We start from the raw sequence: 14,100 nt of genomic DNA, 5'->3' as shown, positions 1-14,100 counted from the left end.
TACCCGGTGTGAGATATCACATTGTTCGAGAAACCCTAGATGTGTTTTTGTATTTTTAATTGGTTAGAAATTTATTTGTCTTCGCATTAAAAAGTCAATGATATATTTATTTTTTTTTATATAAAATATAATTCGCTTAAGTGTTTTATAATAGTATCTTTAATATTTAATTTTAGTTTTATTTTATTTTTTATTTTAATAAATGATTTATCAATATTTGTGGTCTAAAACAACATGTTATCAATGGTGATTTAAAATTAAATGTCAAATTTATTACTCCAACGTTTGGTTTTAATTTATTTTAAATTTTATATAAGGTGACAAAATTTAATTAATTCTCTACTAAAATGAAAAAATTTCTTTAAAATGAGACAAATAACAAATTTCATTTCATCAATTATCTTTAATGCAAAGTGAAATTTAAATCGTTTTACTTTATGTATACATCTAAAAGTCCAAAAATACTCCATTAGAGTTGTTGTAGGTAATAATTCTCATCTTTGATTTCCCTTCTTCATCTTTACACATTTTCACTCAATATTTCTAACTTTTCATACTTTTCCTCAACAACACTTCACGGTGGTAGGCCTCATGCATTAATGGTTTTATTTTGATTTAACATACAAGCCCATGTGTACATGTCTCATGCACGTATAAGGAGCTTACTTGTTCTACAAATCAGGTTGCTCTCACATCTAGAAACAACCCCACCTAGGTCCTTAAATGTTCTTGGAGCATCACTTTCTTTAGGATCATATATATCTGATATTATCTATATATATAACAGCCCCCCAATAGAACTTTGATCCTACTATATATATACTTTAGTTGCATTGTAGTTATAAAACTAGGCTAATTAGCACGTTTCTTAAGATCTTGATTTCTATATATTTATGCCCACTTTCAAAACCTTTCCAACTGTCTCCTCTTGCTTCTTATTCCCTCTCTGCCTCTCCTTTGTTTATTTTCTACAAAAAAAAGTTGTTACCAATTGGCTTTATCTGCAATTGGAAATTTCAGATACATGTCCAGAATGTGCTCTAGTGTTGATGTCAATGAGAAAGAGAGCATCTTTCTCAAGAGAAACAGGAAAAGGGTCATTGGAACATGGCCTTTGAGGTTGCCCAAAGATCCAAGGTTGTCACCTGTGAGGTTCCTACTAAGGCTTGGAGCAAAGGTTGCAAGTGTTATAAGAGTTGCTTCTATGAGGAGGAGATCCTCAAGAAAGGTTTCTTCTTCCTCGTCTGCTTCTTCTTCGATTAGGCCACGACCATCATCAGACAACACCGATTCGCATCGTGCTAAAGCAGTCCAAGATTGCATTGAGTTCTTACATTCTTCTTCCTCTAGGGAGAGTCTCAGTTGAGAAAATATTTTCCAAGGTTACTGGTTTCTGGAGATGTATATTACAAAAGAAGGGTACTTTTGCTTAGTTGAATTGACATGTTAAAAGTTAAGAATCAGAAGATAATCTACTTAAGGTTGCTGCTTGCAAGAGATGTATGTTACAAAACAGGGTACTCTGTTAAACTCTGTAGGAATATAATGGAGGGTGATGCTTTGTGAAATATATGCCACTTTGGCAATGCAGTGTGATAAGATATTCTCACATAATACTGGCTCAAATCATTGCTTCATTTGCAGAACTTTTTGTCTTGCATTAATTAGAGTACATAGTATGTAGTTCTAATCTGTCGCATTCTAGATGTGGTTATCAGTTTTCATTTTTTCTATTAGCCATTATTATCTGAATTTGACTAGTGCCTAACCTTCCCCTTATACTTTATCATGTGTAATAAATTAAGTGATCAAAATTCAACAAACTCAACAAGGAAAAAGAAAGAAAAAATCATTGTCAAATGCCTGAATTGTTCAGTTTCAATGAACTCCAAAGAGGATAATTAAATTATGAATTTAATTTTGATATATGGACAATGTAAAGTAATTTTATATGTGCATCTAATTACATATCATCATGTCAGTAAAAATAATCACTTTTCACAATCAACGCGTTAATTGTGATCTAAAATTAACGAACATCACTGAACGATTTTGTAAAATAGTTAACTTTTTAATTATTCAAAAGAAGATCCCTATTGCTACACTCAAGTTTCAAAATCTTAAGTAACTGACATAAAAGTTTGAAAAATTGGTTGTACAACAACTTGTGAGTGACAAGTTCTTTGATAAAGAAGAACTACAACTAATAAACCAGCAGTTTAAAAGTTTGAAATTTTGGTTGTATAGTCACTTCCAAATGAAATAATCTTTGACAAAGTTGCATGAAGAACTGCAACTAATAAACCAGCAATTTTATGGGTGATGGGCCTGAAAATCTGTAAATATCCAAATTTACATATCCTTTCATCGTTTCATCATATTGTAGAAGAGTTTTAATACACCGAGAGCATGCAAAAATTGCAGCTTTCGATAGACAAAAATAATGGCAAAAAGAAAAAATATGTTTCCTCATGTCTTTGTTGAAAGAAACTTCAATAAAGCAACAGTTTAATAACATCACCACCATAATCAAATGGAACAGTTACCTTATAAAGCTTGGACGGTTATCTATGAAACAATTTGTCTTCATTGAAAGATTGTGACAACAAAAGACTTTCCAGGCAGGCAATGATGGTAAAAAGAGAATAGAAAGCAGTAAAGTTCACATAGAGGCTGATAATTTTCAATAGACAACTCATATCATTATAAGAACAAAACAGAATTCCACAGAAAATAACAATAACAACAAAACAGAATTCCAAAAATCCTAGAATCCAATGAGAGATTTTTCAGGGTCCTAGAATATACTGAGGATCCAAAGCTACATTAGGCAGTGGATAAGAACAATAAAAAATCATACTTAATGAGGTCCCTTTCAACCACCATATGCATTATTAATGCATCAACATGATCATATACTCAAGTCAAGACTCAAGATCATAGACATGAAAATAAGAATGCATGATACAGAGGAATTCATTCAGTAGAAAATGAATTTGTTTGTGCAAGGCAAGTTTTTCACTCCATATACTACACTATATGCCTCTGCAGCAATTGAAACATATACTAATAGATGGTCAGATCATAAAAAATCATAAAGAGAAGAGAAAATGACAAATAGATCTCTGAACTTTTCGTCATGCCACGTCATCAGAACGGAGCTACATCAGACTTTTTCGTTGAATCTAACGGAGACAATTGGACAGAGGGACTCATCCGTCCAAAATTTGTGAAGGTCAGGAATTTAAAAATATTTTCAAATACTCATGGACAAAAATGTCTGCGGAGCAAAAGGTCAACGACCTATTTGTCCTTTTCTTAAGAATATACAAAAGAAGAAAAAAGAGTATGCAGACAGAGACAGGTTTCTCAAACCTCGTACTGACCTAAAACCAATGGAGTGATGAAGATGCTATGGAGATTGAATCAAGTACGAGCTCAGTTCATCAAGAACCCTAACCCCCAATTCCTAAATCCATTGCTAGGGAATCTCGCAACCTCATCCAACCCTAAAGATGCCATCTTTCTCTACAACACAATGCTTCTTCATCCCTTCACCCACAACCACTATACCTTCACCCACGCACTCAGGGCATGTACCTTACTCCACGCGCGCTCCAAATCCCTCGAAATCCATGCGCACCTCGTCAAGACTGGTCATTTCTCCGATATCTTCATCCAGAATTCGCTCATACACTCCTACCTTCTTCAAAACGACGTCGTTTCCGCAAGGCAAGTTTTTCACTCCATCTCTGACCCTGACGTCGTTTCGTGGACTTCGATCATCTCGGGACTCTCTAAGTGCGGATTTGAATCAGAAGCCATCGAGAAATTTGCCTCCATGGACGTGATGCCCAATGCGGCAACACTCGTTAGTGCCTTGTCCGCGTGTTCTGCCATGAAAGCTCTGAAATTCGGCAAGGCGATTCATGGTTATGGGATTAAAACCGTGATTATTGATGGGAACTTGACTTTGTGTAATGCAATGTTAGATTTGTACGGAAAGTGCGGGTCTTTTGTGAATGCAGAGAAACTGTTTGTGAAAATGCCTAAGAGGGATGTGATTTCTTGGACGAGTTTGGTGATGGCTTATGCACAAGGAGGGCGTTGTGAGGAAGCTGTGGATGTGTTTAAGAGGATGGTGGATGAAGGAGAAGCTGAGCCAAATGAAGCAACTGTGGTCACGGTATTATCTGCATGTGCTTCTGAGGGTGCTTTAAATTTGGGGCAATGGGTGCACTCCTACATTGATTCAAGGTGTGACCTTCTGATTGATGGTAACATTGGGAATGCATTGCTCAACATGTATGCTAAGTGTGGTGACATGAAAATGGGGTTCGAGATTTTCAACATCATTGTGCATAAGGATGTTATCTCTTGGGGTGCAGTTATTTGTGGCATGGCGATGAGTGGTCACGGTAAGCAAGCGTTGCAGCTCTTTTCGCAGATGGTGGTTCATGGTGTTGCCCCTGATGATGTCACATTCATTGGTTTGTTGTCTGCATGCAGTCATGAAGGAATGGTGAGTGAAGGTGTTATGTTCTTCAAAGCTATGAAGGATACTTATGGCATTGAGCCTCAAATGAGGCATTATGGTTGCATGGTTGACATGTATGGAAGGGCTGGTCTTTTTGAAGAAGCAGAGGCTTTCCTTAGAGGTATGCCTGTTGAAGCTGAAGGACCCATTTGGGGTTCCCTTCTTCAAGCATGCAAAGTTCATGGCAATGTGAAAATGTCTGAATGGATCAAGGGACAACTCAGTAACAGAGATAATGTTGGTGTTGGTACACTTGCTTTGCTGTCTAATCTTTATGCAAGTTCTGAAAGATGGGATGATTCTAATAAGGTTCGAAGACGAATGAGAGGGGTTGGATTGAAGAAGATTGCAGGGTGTAGTTGGATTGAGCTTGAGATGCCCACCAACCAGATATTGGCTTCAGATTTATGTGTTGCCTAGAGAACTTAATGGTCAGGATCAATGAATTTGTGAACTGTATAAACCAATTTTGATTATATAAATTCCAAAGGTTGAAAAATAAGTGACCATCCTCAACAATTTTGTACTTCTGTATATACTTAAGACTCAAATATGACCTGTTTTTCTATTTTTAGGTAACTCAACTCAAATATGACTTATTCTATTCTTGTACAATGCAGTTAAGTTTTACTGTGTTTGTGGATTGGCAGAGCTAACTCTCTAAATAGATTTTTTTTTTCCATCCACACTTTGTTTCTTGATAAAAATCTCTTGATGGTAGATTTCCAGTTTTGAATCTTTGATTCTCTTAATAGGATTTGGAGTTAATAACTGAATTGAAATTCCCACAGTTGACAGAAGCCCAGTGTCCAAGGAATGAACCCATCTGAGTTTCTGACCCAAAAACACAGCAAACGACAAACAAATATTGAATGACAGAATATTGTGGAGGCAGCATACTAAATTAATACCTGATTAGTTATTCTAGATGTGATTCTTTAATTACGTGCGAAACATCATATGACATGACAAATTAAAGAACATGAATGAAAGAACAAAACTAAAAGACAAAGATAAAGAAAGCTGCATGAGTGGCATATGTATGACATGTCCCAAAGAAAACACAAATTCATTGGCAGAACATGGGAAGATAGGTGTACGTTCCCAAAAGTGATGGGGAAGAAAAACAAGGAGGCACATGCGTGAGGTTGTAATTGGTTTCAATTGATTTGCATGCATCTTTCAAGAATGTATGTTCTTGAGAAAATTATATTATCATAAAGTCATTTCGAAGAGTAGTTTAATAATTTCTTCAAACTTATATTATTTTTCGTTTAAAGTAAATATATTAATCACTGATTGATAAAAAATTACAGATTTCTCAAATCATCAACTAGAGTCAATTATCTTATACTCCATTGATGTGTGCAATTTTTTAAAATCTAATTAGCGAGTTAAGTGACATATCCATGTTGATAATTTTAATATTGATAGCTTAAATATGTGTTTTACTATCTTGCATAGAATTTTTTTAATTATAGTTTTTTGTCAAGAACTCTGCCTATGCTACACCGCAATATATAATCGGTTTTAAGTCCGAACAAAGGAGGAGGATTGTGTTATAATCGGTTTTAAGTCCGAACAAAGGAGGAGGATTGTGTTAGGTTTTTGACAGTCAATATAAAAATTTAGTCAAATTTTTATGACATGTATCAAAGGTGTTATTGTGCTAAAGCTAGATCGTTGCCCGGAAGCAACGCGTTGTATGACTTGCATACAGTATCAAATGAGCAAGAGTCGCTGCATCGGTGTTCGGGTGTAGTGTTAAATGAGTAAGAATTCTCGCGTTTTCGTGAACAGACGAGTGTAAATAAGATAGTTCACAAAGAAAAAGGTAAAGGTAAAGGTCGGAGCGACAAAAAATTGAGATTTAAGACATGTAACATAGACACTCTAACAGGAAAATCTATGGAAGTGGTAGATACCATGACAAGGAGAAAAATTAACATCGGTACAAGTAGGGTTGACAATGGGTAGGATAGGGTAGGGTTGAAAACTTTTTTAAAATTCTACCATACCCTACCGGCGGGTTGAGAATTTCTCAACCCTAACCCTACCAACACCCTAAAGTTCTAAACCCTATTCTAGCCGACCCTACCCGCAGAAAAATAAAAAAATTTTAAGCAAATATAAAATTCAACTATTTCAAATTTCATACATATTAATAAAATAGAAAATAAAAAATTAAGTTCAAATTAAAATTAAAAACAATAAAATCTTTAAAAAATCTAACATAAAATTACAAATAATATTATCATTAACTAACTTAGTGGTTATTTTAAATTTTTATAAGAGAAAAATTGTGACTTCAACATTCACTTTCTTTATTACATACATAACTTTTATATATATATTATATAATATATTAGGAGTGCGGGTAGGGTAGGGTAGGGTATACCCTGAACCCGTACCCTACCCTACCCACAGCAGGTTGGATGGACAACCCTATCCGAACGGGTTGGTCCGGGTTGGGTACCCACGGATGAGATATAGATTGTCAGCCCTACCTACAAGAAATAAAATAGGTCGGCGCGAAGGTTAGGAAGTTGGATACCTCCGGATTCAAATTTTAGTATATAGAAAAGGTAAAAAATAGGAATGGGGTAGGTATTAGCGCCTATGCACCGCAAGTAGATTCAGATGAGCAACACAAGATAAGATTTTGGGAGGATCTAGAGAGTTTGGTCCAAGACATACTTTCGGAAGATAAGATTTTCTTAGGAGAAGATTTAATCGGTCATGTTAGAATAGAAGTGATTGGGTATGAAAGTATTCACGGAGGCCATGATTTTGGGTGGTCAATACTGAGCGTAAAACTATTTTGGGCTTTTCCTCAACCTTTGACTTTCTTATCGCAAATACATGTTTTAAAAAGAGAGACGGACATCTTATAATATAGGAGTGACATGACAAACTCTCAAATCAACTTCTTCTTGTTGAGGAGAGTCAACCAAAAATTTTGCATTAATTGTAAAATTATTTCGGAAGAGAATTTAACAACACAACATAGGATGCTCTTCATGGATTTTCGTGTTGAGTAAAAATTGAGGAAAAAATATCATATGAAGAACTCAAAGATAAGGTGATGGCGGGTGAAATGTGAGGAATAAAAAAGCTCCTAATAAGATGAGTAGGAGAAGAAGCAAAGTGGAAAGGAGATGGAAGCGCGGAGAAGATGTGGAGAGAGATGGCAGAAGTTATTAGAAGAATAGTAAAAAGAAGTTTTAATGAATCTATAGAGATAGGAGTAGGACCAAGAGACAAGGAATTCTGGTGGTAGAATACGAGTGTACAAGAAAAGATAAAGGGAAAAAGGAGTATTTTAAAGAGTGGTCTTTGTGCCGCAATGTAGATAATTGGAAAAAAATATAAGGCGGTTAAAAAAGAGACAAAAGTGGCTATAAGTGAAGCAAGAATAAGAGCATATCAGGGTCTCTACTAGTCTTTAGGCACGAAGGACGGAGAAAAAAGTATATATAAAATCGCAGAGCCGTGAAAAAAGGAGAGACTTGGATCATGTTAAGTGCATAAAGGATAAAGACTGGGAGATTTTGGCTCAAGACGAGAAGATCAATAAAAGGTAGAAAAGCTACTTCTACGAGTTATTTAATGAATGACAGAAGACTTTTCCAAGCCTTGGTCGGTTATGCATGAAGGAAGAAAATCAAAACTTCGACTATTATCGAAAGATTCGAGACTTCGAGGTAAAAGAGGCTTTAAAGCGGATAAAAATGGCAGGACAGTAGAACACGATAATATTCCGATTGAAGTTTGAAAAGACCTTCGAAAAAAGACATCAGTTGGTTAACCAAGTTTTTTAATGAGATTTTAAGGTCAAATAAAATGTCAAATGAGTGGAGAAAGAGCACATTTATACCTATCTACAAGAATAAGAGAGATATGCAGAGTTGCAAAAATTATAGAGTGATCAAGCTCATGAGTCATACCATGAAGTTATGGGAAACAGTGATAGAATGGAGGCTGGGACAAGAGACACAAGTAATAGAGAACCAATTTAGTTTTATGCCAGACAGATCTACCACTGAAGCTACATACCTGTCAAGAAGGAAGATGGAGAGGTATCGTAGTAATAAAAAAGATCATATGATTTTTATTGATTTGGAAAATGCGTACGATATGGTGCCAAAGGAGGTTTTTTGGAAGGTTTTAGAAAGAAAGAGAGTAAGGATCACATATATTCGTACAATTAAAGACATGTATGATGGGGTTATAACTAGTGTGAAGACTCAAAGTGATGTGACAGGAAAATTTTCTATTGGTATAGGATGACACCAGGTATCATCCTTAAGTCCATACATTTTCACATTAGCCTTAGAAGTACTCACAGAGCATATCCAAGAGCTTGTGTCATGGTGCATACTTTTTGCCGATGATATCGTCTTTATGGGAGAGTCAAAAGAAGAGCAAAATAAGAAATTTGATTTATGGAGAGAAGCTCTAGAAGTGTATAGTCTGCGCATAAGGCGTAGCAAGACGGAATATAAGTTCGGCCGCCAAAGGAAAAATCATAATAAAGAGATGAAAATTAGAGAAAACATCCTACAAAAAATTAAAAGTTTTAAGTATCTTGAGTGCATCATACAGGATAATGAAAAATTGAACAGCGTGTAAATCATAAGATCCAAGCAGGTTGGTCAAAATGGCATAATGCGTCTGATTTCATATGTGATAAAAAAAAAGTGCCTTTAAAACTTAAAGGTAACCGGCTATGTTTTATTGTACAGAGTGTTGGGTGGTCAAAGGGGAGCACGAACATAAGTTAGGTGTGGCAGAGATGATGAGATTGATAAGTGGTTATACGCGATTGGATAGAATAAGAAACGAATATATAAGAGAAAGAATTGGAGTTGCACCTATTGTGGAAAAGATGGTAGAATCACGTCTCAAGAGGTTTGGAGATGTAAGAAAAAGACTGACAGAACACCTAGTCAGGGAGGTGAATAAGATGAAAGATGAAAAATTGATAAAAGACAGAAGGAAGACTTAGAAAAACCATCTATAAAGTAGTCAAATAAGATCTACATGTAAACAGTCTTTTTGTAGACATAATGCATGATAAAACTCAATAGCATTGTTTAATCCATTTAACCGATCCACCCATTGAGACAAAACTTTATTGTTGTACAATTTCATGTCAAGATTAGCAATTAGGTAGAGTAGTTTTCAAAGTGAAGACTCTCGATTATTTTATTTGTGTACTAGAGAAGACAAGAATGATTACAACCACAATCACAATTCCATGGTGTAGTGACAACTCCCAGAAACTTAGCTATCATTGTCTTGACACTTTTATCCATGTTTTGAAAATTCAAAGAGTTCAACATGCTCTGTTCTTCACCATTGATCACCAGCATACCATGTTGCATTTATTATATATATCCACACACACACACAAGAATTATCATCAAGCAATTCTACATAGTACATATTAAGAAGTCTTTTTCTTTTAGTTCTACAAAGGTACCACATGCTCTAGTTGAACTCCATAGGGTAGAATAAAACAAGCTAAAGGAAAATGACACTACAAAATTTAACTTCACAATCATGTACTACTTAAATTTAGAATTAAATCTAGAAGAACATATGTCATGTTCTTTGGCCTCTGATAACTGTTAAATTTACCAATCTGTCCTATCTTGTAGTCCATGCTTCTTTACAAAATATGCAACAGAAAAGAGAATAAGTTAAATATCAAGCTGCTTCTTCAGAAGACAATGAGACACAGAAGGAAGCAACAAAAGAGAAAAATTGAGATTCTGTTCAAGCATTTATCTGCCTCCATCTCTTGCCTTCTCAATCTGGAATTGTTAGTTGTCATGGGTTGATAAGAATTTGGGTATGCATACAAGTTTTCCGAGTTGCCAAACACTCTAGCATAAAACATCTCCCCAAACATTCCAACCAAAGAAGGGTATTGGGGTCCTGGATTCATGGTAGCACCATTGAGCAGCTGCGAAGTGGCAGCATCTTCCTCCTCAGGGCTTAAATACCGACCCTGATAAGGATTTCGATATGGGAGCTGTTGTCCACTCTGAGAATTTGCAGTCAATAGAGATTGAGCACTGGAAGCAGGCGGCCTTGGGGGCACGAAAAAATCACGAGACAATGCCTTCCTATCAGACGGAGCCTGGCCACGGCCGTAGAGAGGAACCATTGTGGTGTGGGATATATCAGCCTTGCAAACAGGACATTGTGGTGGCTCATCAGGTGCTAGAGAATCACTTTGGACATGGAGCCACTTGTAGATGCAAGGCCAGCAGTAAAGATGGCCACATAAAGTCACTACTGGTTCTCGGGCGAAATCTAAGCAGATGTTGCAATCAAAACAGCCATTGCAGCTTTCTGTCTCGGCTGCCGAATTTGGGATGGTTTTCCATTCCTGAGAGAAGTAGTGATCTATTGCCATAACCAAAGAACCCTTCTCAAGAATTTGGTCACCAAGTAAAGAGATCTGGCAGAATTGACATTGACAAAATGAGATGAAAGTGTAAATTGAATGAAATCAAGATATCACCAAGATGATTAGGGTCAGTACAACAATTCCCTAAGCAAAATTTCCAGTGCTAATCTCCAAGTTGCATATAGACTCCGAAACAAACAAAGCAATTATGTAGGCAAAGAACTCACCACTCCAACTTCTAAGTCCTTCCCAACTAAAACACAGAATCTCTAGCAGTAAATAAACCAACCCAAATGTTTAATTATGAACTTAGCCACAAATCATGCATTGTTACTACCACGCGTGTAAGAAAGACTCTCAAAATCTCCAGGGGAAGAGATTTTATGTTATGACTCTCAAAATAAAGAAAAAAAAAAGGCTAATTGGTTGACTTTGATGCCTACAAAGTTCACAGATAATAATTGCCTCTTTACCCGTCCACATGCACATGCTTTTCTGCAAATTTTGGTGACAAGAGAGGGTCTATCTGGAAACCAAGGTTGACCACAGATCTCAAGAATGATGAAACAAGCTAAGGTCCCCACTCACATATTCTGGCATGACACTGCAATTCTCGCTCACTTCACAAACTACAAAACATATAATCTCAAAAAGCAAAGCAAAGAGAAACACAAGATCTACAGTTCTACACGCTACAAGGTTGAGCCAAGAAAGCAAAAACAACAAAATAGTAAAATGAAAAAAAAAATAAAAATAAAAGAGAAAGACTTGATCATAAAGTTGATGATGATATGAGAAAATAAGAAAGAATCAGCACAGATAAGGTATGAGGTGAGAAAAGAGAATATGAGAGAGCAAAGAGGAGAAGAAGGAAGAAGAGACATACCCAGATGAAAAAAGGGATCAGCTTTGGCAGTGGAAGTGGAAGGGAGATAACTCTTTGAAAGTAGCAACCAACCAACCAACAATGACTATGGACAATGGTGAAGCTCTCTGCTTGTTGGATATGGATATAATGTAACTTTATTTTATAAAATATTAGAGTCCTATTTATTCTTTATTTTAGAATTTTTAACTAAACATAGTTCAGAGAGACTGAAATAGATTCAAGAGTAAATAAATATTTTAACCTCTAAAAAATTTAGATGAGAATAGAATATAGATAATTATTAATTAAATATTTGAATCATTTTGTTAAATAAAATATAGTATTTAAATATTATTTTATTATTACTATCTTTTTTAGATTATTTTATCAAAAGAATTATTTACTCTAGATTGAAAAAGTGAAAGCTTGTATATGAAGCCAAGGCCCACCCACCCAATTTCATTTGCAGATTCATTGTCTTGTGTGAAACTTTTATACAATATTATTGTTATTATCTTTATTATGAATAATATTAATTAATTGTTTTTTTTTTTAGATTTTCTAGTTAATCTCCTTTTCCAGTGATTAATAACAACAATTAATACATAGTATAATTTTATAAAATATTCATATGAAAAAAATTTATTCCTATTTTGCTCATCTAGAATTATCAAGTGATTAATTTTTTTAAGAGTAAAGTGATAATTAGATCCTGAATATTTGGATTTCGGACTAACTAGTCCTTAAAGAAAAAAAAAAGTATCAATTTAATCATTCAGGATAGCAAATAGTGGACACATAATATCCTTCTATTAATTCATTAACTAAAACTTAACGGTGATACTTATATGTACTATTAATTATTTTGATGTGTCTATCTATGAAAGATAGTCATGTCGATAAACTTTTGGAGCGAAACTTTACTTGTTTTGATAGAATTGTGATAAATAGAGAACGGTTGATAAAGGATATATGAAAACTCAAAAAATAATAAATACTTCACTATTCAAAATTACATCGTTTTTATACTCATGTGATAGTAATGAGACATACACAGAATATATGAACAATTCAATTTCGTTTCATACTATTCATTGATAGAAGAAGTACATGTCTATTGTTTACTATCTTGAAGAACCTAATTGATATTCTTTTTTTCAAATACTAACTAGTCAAAAGTCAACTTTTTCGAAAATGTAATTATCACTTTACTTTTTTTTTTAATATATACTTCCACTATTTTTTAATAGTTTATTAACAGGATATGCATATGCTAATACATGGTATCAAAGAGTTATTGCTGTCCTCAATGGAAAGGATTCAATTTGTTGCGGCAACGTTCACTATGTCCTACACTAGCTGTTCACCAGCTGAGATTTTTGTTTTTTCTTTTTGATTTTATCTAAGCGACCCCCTCAACTCTCTACATTAATTTATATTTATAACTATACTTTTTCGACTAGAGAAGGCGCTTTCTATTTAAATAGCTAGAGTTTAAGAGTAACATATCTTAAAAAAATCATATAATATAAAAATGTGATTTGATAATCTATTGACTACAGATTAATGATAAGAAAATTAGAGAGACATATGCTTTGAAGTTTAAACACATCGCCAAAAATATCAATGTCCTTATGTAAACACAGAAATAGCAAAGTGTCCTTCGGAAAACAAAGAAATAGGAAAAAGAAATAAAAGGCCAGTAAGGTCCACTATGTGTCTTAGTCATGAGTCATGTATTGCAATTCGTTTATCAACTTTTAAAAGTAAATATTGAGAATATTTTACACTATTATTATATTAAAATTTACTATATGCATAACTTTTGAAACAGTTAATAATAATTAAGTAATTGATGTCAAACAAATCATAAGAAAAGAGTGCATATGTTTTAACTGTATAAGGCTCATTAAGTATATGATTGTGATTTAAATCAAGAATTAAATGCAATGTGTTAAGCCATGCTACTACTAGGCTGGCATTCTCTGAGTCCATAACACATGGTTGATGTGATACACAGAACTGCGTGAATCATGTGTGGAGTTTCAAATAATTGCTTGCAATTCAAGGCAGAGAAAAATACACCAAAGCAACTTGTTAAATTAGGTTTTAGGATTCCTTTCTTTTAGGATTCCTTTCTTGTTATAAAAAGCCAAGGCCCTCAAGATACCAATTTACTATGGAATAGATTTACACTGTTTGGGTATGCTAAATTTGTCATCACAATAACATCTACCCACTCTGTAACTAGTTGATTTATCAAGGGCAATTCTG

General features: G+C 34.5%; 2 protein-coding genes across 3 annotated transcripts; one reads left to right on the top strand and one right to left on the bottom strand.

Moving 5' to 3' along the window:
• The first annotated feature begins 3,365 nt into the window (after positions 1 to 3,365).
• LOC130956256 (pentatricopeptide repeat-containing protein At1g08070, chloroplastic-like) lies at positions 3,366 to 5,117 on the top strand. Its single transcript, XM_057883303.1, has one exon. It carries the CDS (start codon positions 3,404 to 3,406, stop codon positions 4,955 to 4,957), a length of 1,554 nt encoding a protein of 517 aa, XP_057739286.1. The 5' UTR covers positions 3,366 to 3,403; the 3' UTR covers positions 4,958 to 5,117.
• A 4,845-nt stretch (positions 5,118 to 9,962) lies between these two features.
• LOC130954478 (E3 ubiquitin-protein ligase RMA1H1-like) lies at positions 9,963 to 11,966 on the bottom strand. 2 transcript variants are annotated; one of them, XM_057881223.1, is made up of 3 exons: positions 11,845 to 11,966; positions 11,432 to 11,587; positions 9,963 to 11,009 (listed from the first exon to the last, which is right to left on the bottom strand). In XM_057881223.1, exon 3 carries the CDS (start codon positions 10,962 to 10,964, stop codon positions 10,263 to 10,265), a length of 702 nt encoding a protein of 233 aa, XP_057737206.1. In that variant the 5' UTR covers positions 10,965 to 11,009; positions 11,432 to 11,587; positions 11,845 to 11,966; the 3' UTR covers positions 9,963 to 10,262. The 2 variants fall into 2 exon arrangements, with proteins under 2 accessions (XP_057737206.1, XP_057737205.1); XM_057881222.1 differs by lacking the exon at positions 11,432 to 11,587 and having other exon boundaries at positions 11,845 to 11,963.
• Positions 11,967 to 14,100: the final 2,134 nt, after the last annotated feature.

Source organism: Arachis stenosperma, chromosome 10, assembly GCF_014773155.1.
Source record: "Arachis stenosperma cultivar V10309 chromosome 10, arast.V10309.gnm1.PFL2, whole genome shotgun sequence".
NCBI classification, from domain to species: domain Eukaryota; kingdom Viridiplantae; phylum Streptophyta; class Magnoliopsida; order Fabales; family Fabaceae; genus Arachis; species Arachis stenosperma.
Note: the sequence above shows the minus strand (reverse complement) of the source record. Positions and strands in the feature narration are given on the sequence as shown.